The 3,759-nt window shown below is 37.2% G+C and overlaps 1 protein-coding gene across 1 annotated transcript; it reads right to left on the bottom strand.

Moving 5' to 3' along the window:
• Positions 1 to 835: 835 nt before the first annotated feature.
• Positions 836 to 3,533, bottom strand: LOC143530577 (TPR repeat-containing thioredoxin TTL1-like). Its single transcript, XM_077026070.1, has 5 exons — positions 2,727 to 3,533; positions 2,210 to 2,405; positions 1,956 to 2,127; positions 1,530 to 1,860; positions 836 to 1,323 (listed from the first exon to the last, which is right to left on the bottom strand). Exons 1-3 carry the CDS (start codon positions 3,485 to 3,487, stop codon positions 1,990 to 1,992), a joined length of 1,095 nt encoding a protein of 364 aa, XP_076882185.1. The 5' UTR covers positions 3,488 to 3,533; the 3' UTR covers positions 836 to 1,323; positions 1,530 to 1,860; positions 1,956 to 1,989.
• Between the last annotated feature and the right edge of the window lie 226 nt (positions 3,534 to 3,759).

Raw genomic sequence — 3,759 nt, 5'->3', positions numbered from 1 at the left:
CCTGAGCTTAGCCCAAATGCCCAATGCAGCCCCACGCAGCACAAGCCCAACCCAGCCCATACGAACCGCTTTAGGCTGGCCTCTTCCATAGTTCCAAAATAAGTATTTAAATTATCAAACATGCTTGGATTATTACTAATAATAAAATATTTATATAATTTATTTTTTATAGCTAAGGACAAATTGACAGAAAAGTACTTTATTTTAATAAAATGTTAACTTTTATTATTAGATAATAACAGGGTGTTTAGGCCGGTTTTTTCGGGCGAACGACGTGGGAAATATACGAGATCTAGGCAAGCCGCTACTTGTTCTCTCATTGCCCTTGAACGATAGAAGAACTACTTATCTTAACTTAGGTAGCAGTCGGTCAGTTTGCAATGTTCATTTTTGATGAGTTTAATATATGTAAAAGAAAACAAAACCGATGAAAAATTAAAACAGAATTAAACGAATTGTTACTACCATTCAGTTTTACTTTAGGATCATCGGGTCTTCAAATCATTGACACAGTCTAATAGAAACTCCTAAGACTATTTTTGTTATGTAACGTCGTAACATATTATTTTATATGTATTTGTTTTCTTTATAGAAAGATTCATAATAAAAAAAATTGTATTCACATCTTTTAATACTTATTACTAGCGTTAAATGATCGATCCGGTCCAGTTTCAAACTCGATACTTTTAGACTTAACTGAATAGTTTGATTTAGTGAAAGAAAAAGAAAAAGAAAGTCAAAACAAAACAAAATCGCAAAGTAAATCATAAATATACAAATCTTTATTAAGGATATATATATTATAAATTTTTAAATATTATTACTTATAAGAGATAGAGTTGGCCAGCAAAATAATAAATTAACAAATGCCGACTAAGCACTAATATATTAATTTTGTTACACGACACGCCTTTTGATTTTGGGCCCTGAAATCTTGTACGGTTCCAAATAAATAGTCCACTTGACACTACGTTAGGCTCCATCTAAACCATAAAATAAAACAAAACCCACACGTACTCGTACACAAATAAATCAACGAATTAAACCTTAAGCCGACCGGATCTTTAAAATATGTTCATTTGTCGGGTTTGGTACTCGGTCAACATTTCCAATTCTAGTCCTTGTTCTTGTTCAAACCGCGATTAAAAACCCTCCAAATTCCCCTGTGTTACAATCGTCAATTAGTTTTACGGGTTTGGCATTTGCAATATGTTGCTTCTCGAGTTGCATCCGAGCTTCTAAAAACTCCCGCTCGACATCTTCATTGCGTGCTTCATGGTTCAAAACATCGTAATCTTGAATTGCAGCCTCCCATCTTTCCAACTACACGACAGTTTTCAAATATATAATTATCTAGTTGTATAGGTAAACATGATCATCTAAGTACATATAGGCATGATCGGTTTGACAATGAAAAAAACCATGAGACTAGCCCGTTATGGACTCGTGTTTGCGTAAATATATGAAAAGTTTATATCTACACAAACATTCTTGTAACTTTAACCAAATATGTAATAACATATGTTTACCTTGGCATTGCATTGGGCTCTTCTTAGTCTAACCTTGGCATATGAAGGTCTTAGATTAAGGGCTATGGTGCAATCTTCGACAGCCCGTTCGAACTGACCAAGTTTGTAACGACAAGCGGCCCGATTGCTTAGCAAAACCGAATTATACGGTTCATGCTCCAACCCTTCACTATATGCTTTACATGCCTCATAAAATTTAGACGCCTTAAATATCTTATTACCGTTTGCCCGAGCTTTTGCCAAAGCTCGGGTTTTCCTAGCTACAACAAAAACAGCCTCGCTTGGATCAAGCTCTGATGCCCGTAACGCCACACTCACCGCCTCGTCAAACCTACATTGCGTTCACAATGTATTGATATAAGTGCCCCTAAAACTTAACCAAAATTTTATAGATAGTGTAAGTTTTAGTATTGTTAGTTTGCTAACCGGCCCGATGCTAAATGCATTTGTGCTTGAATCGTTAAGAAGTTACTAGTAACCGTTGATCCAAACACCTAGTCGCAATATTCACATCTATAACGGGTGCATTTTGAAAGCTTGAGCATGCCTCGTCGTGTCTATGGAGATTTAATAACGCCTCGGCTTGCATAGTGTGGACCTTAGGAAACCAAATCGTTAGAACATACATTAAACAGTTAAGGTAGTTAATCTTAAACGAGTAACGGGTAGTTGGAAAGTACCTGAAGTGACGAATCCGCGCCTAACGAGTATGCAAATTTGCTTTCTTTTAGTAACCTTTTCCAATCTTTGTCTTTTCGAGCCTCGGAACACGTCACAAGTTGTGCTTTAATAGCTTGTACCTTTACAATGTCACGCCTTTCGGCTTTCTCACCCGAACACTTGTAATGACATAGAGCTTTCTCCGTCTCCCCAAACCTTAAACCGACAAAAAACTCGATGATTTAAGTGATCTTGAACGAATAACCATATGCGTCGGTATGCATAACAACGTTGTATTGTACAAGTCACTAATGCACTACCGACTAAACTATAACTTAATTAGAAAAATCACACACATTACTCCTTGCTAAGTACTATTATGTTGTACATTACAAGTTATTACCAAACAGTGCTATCCGGTACAAGAAAATTCGCCTTAAAAGGTCAGGATTCATATAACCTTGACCTAAAAAGGCGAAAAAAAGATTGTAATTTACAAGTCTATGATAACAAAAACACCACGATATCATATAATACCTTAGATAAAGCGAGCCGAGCCGATGATGAGCCCGGTGATACAAAGGATTAATCCGAATAGCGATTTTACAATCCAAAATCGCATCAATAAACTTTCCTAAACCGATCAACGCAGCACTTCGGTTACTATAATAACAAGCGACCGTCGAATCAATCCCAATTGCTTCGGTGTACAACTTGATCGCCTCATCAAACCGCCCTTGTTTGTACTTCTCATTACCTATGTTCTTAAACACCTCGGGGTCGGGTTTCTTAACCGAGTTCCCATATATGTTCCCTAGTTTTGTATTCGATCGCGTGTTGTCCGGTTTTTTCTTCATTAGGTTACCCAAATGACCCGGAATTTGGTTCGAGTTCGGGGTTCTACGGACCGAAACTCGCAGACTCAACTCGCTTGAGGTGAAACTCGGTTCTTTACGAAGTTGTTTGGTGTATGATATGTTGGTTATTTGTGAAACACTATATAATGCACTTTTGGAGGGTGTGTGAGTGTGATCATAAGTTGGTTTAATATTAATATCAACCGGTTTGGTTTTTATGGTGGCCGGTTTTTTTTGGTTGACCGGTGGTGTTGGGTGTTTGGCAATTGGTTTAGTGAAACCGGTGTATATTATTTCGGTGGTTTTGTGGGTTTGTCGGTGCTCTTTGGAGGCTTCGAGTCTTGGCACTTGTGGTGGTTTACGGTGTTTGGGTTTGAAGATGGCACCGATGAAACCGCAGCCGGTGTCTTTTCCGGCCATGTGATGTGGTGGTCCGGCCATTTCTATTATAGCTTCACTTGTTGTTAATAATATGGAGTCTTGTCCCCAATATGGAAAAAATGGCCAGGCATTTATGTACAGGCATGTACGTGTGTGTATATAATAAAATAACTGATAATAATATAATAATAGTAAATAAAATGTTTTATTCTTTTCACCAATAATAGTAGCTTGTTATTAAAAAAAGTTATCAATAGGAATATGTACTTGCATTATATTACTAACGGGCGAACGTACTCGTGTCACTGCAACTTGGTTTTTAATGAATTTGC

This window comes from Bidens hawaiensis, unplaced genomic scaffold (assembly GCF_021521415.1).
Source record: "Bidens hawaiensis isolate Kalapana, Puna unplaced genomic scaffold, B.hawaiensis_p1.1 tig00008951_1, whole genome shotgun sequence".
Classification (NCBI taxonomy): Eukaryota; Viridiplantae; Streptophyta; class Magnoliopsida; order Asterales; family Asteraceae; genus Bidens; species Bidens hawaiensis.
This window is presented reverse-complemented; position numbering and strand designations above follow the sequence as displayed.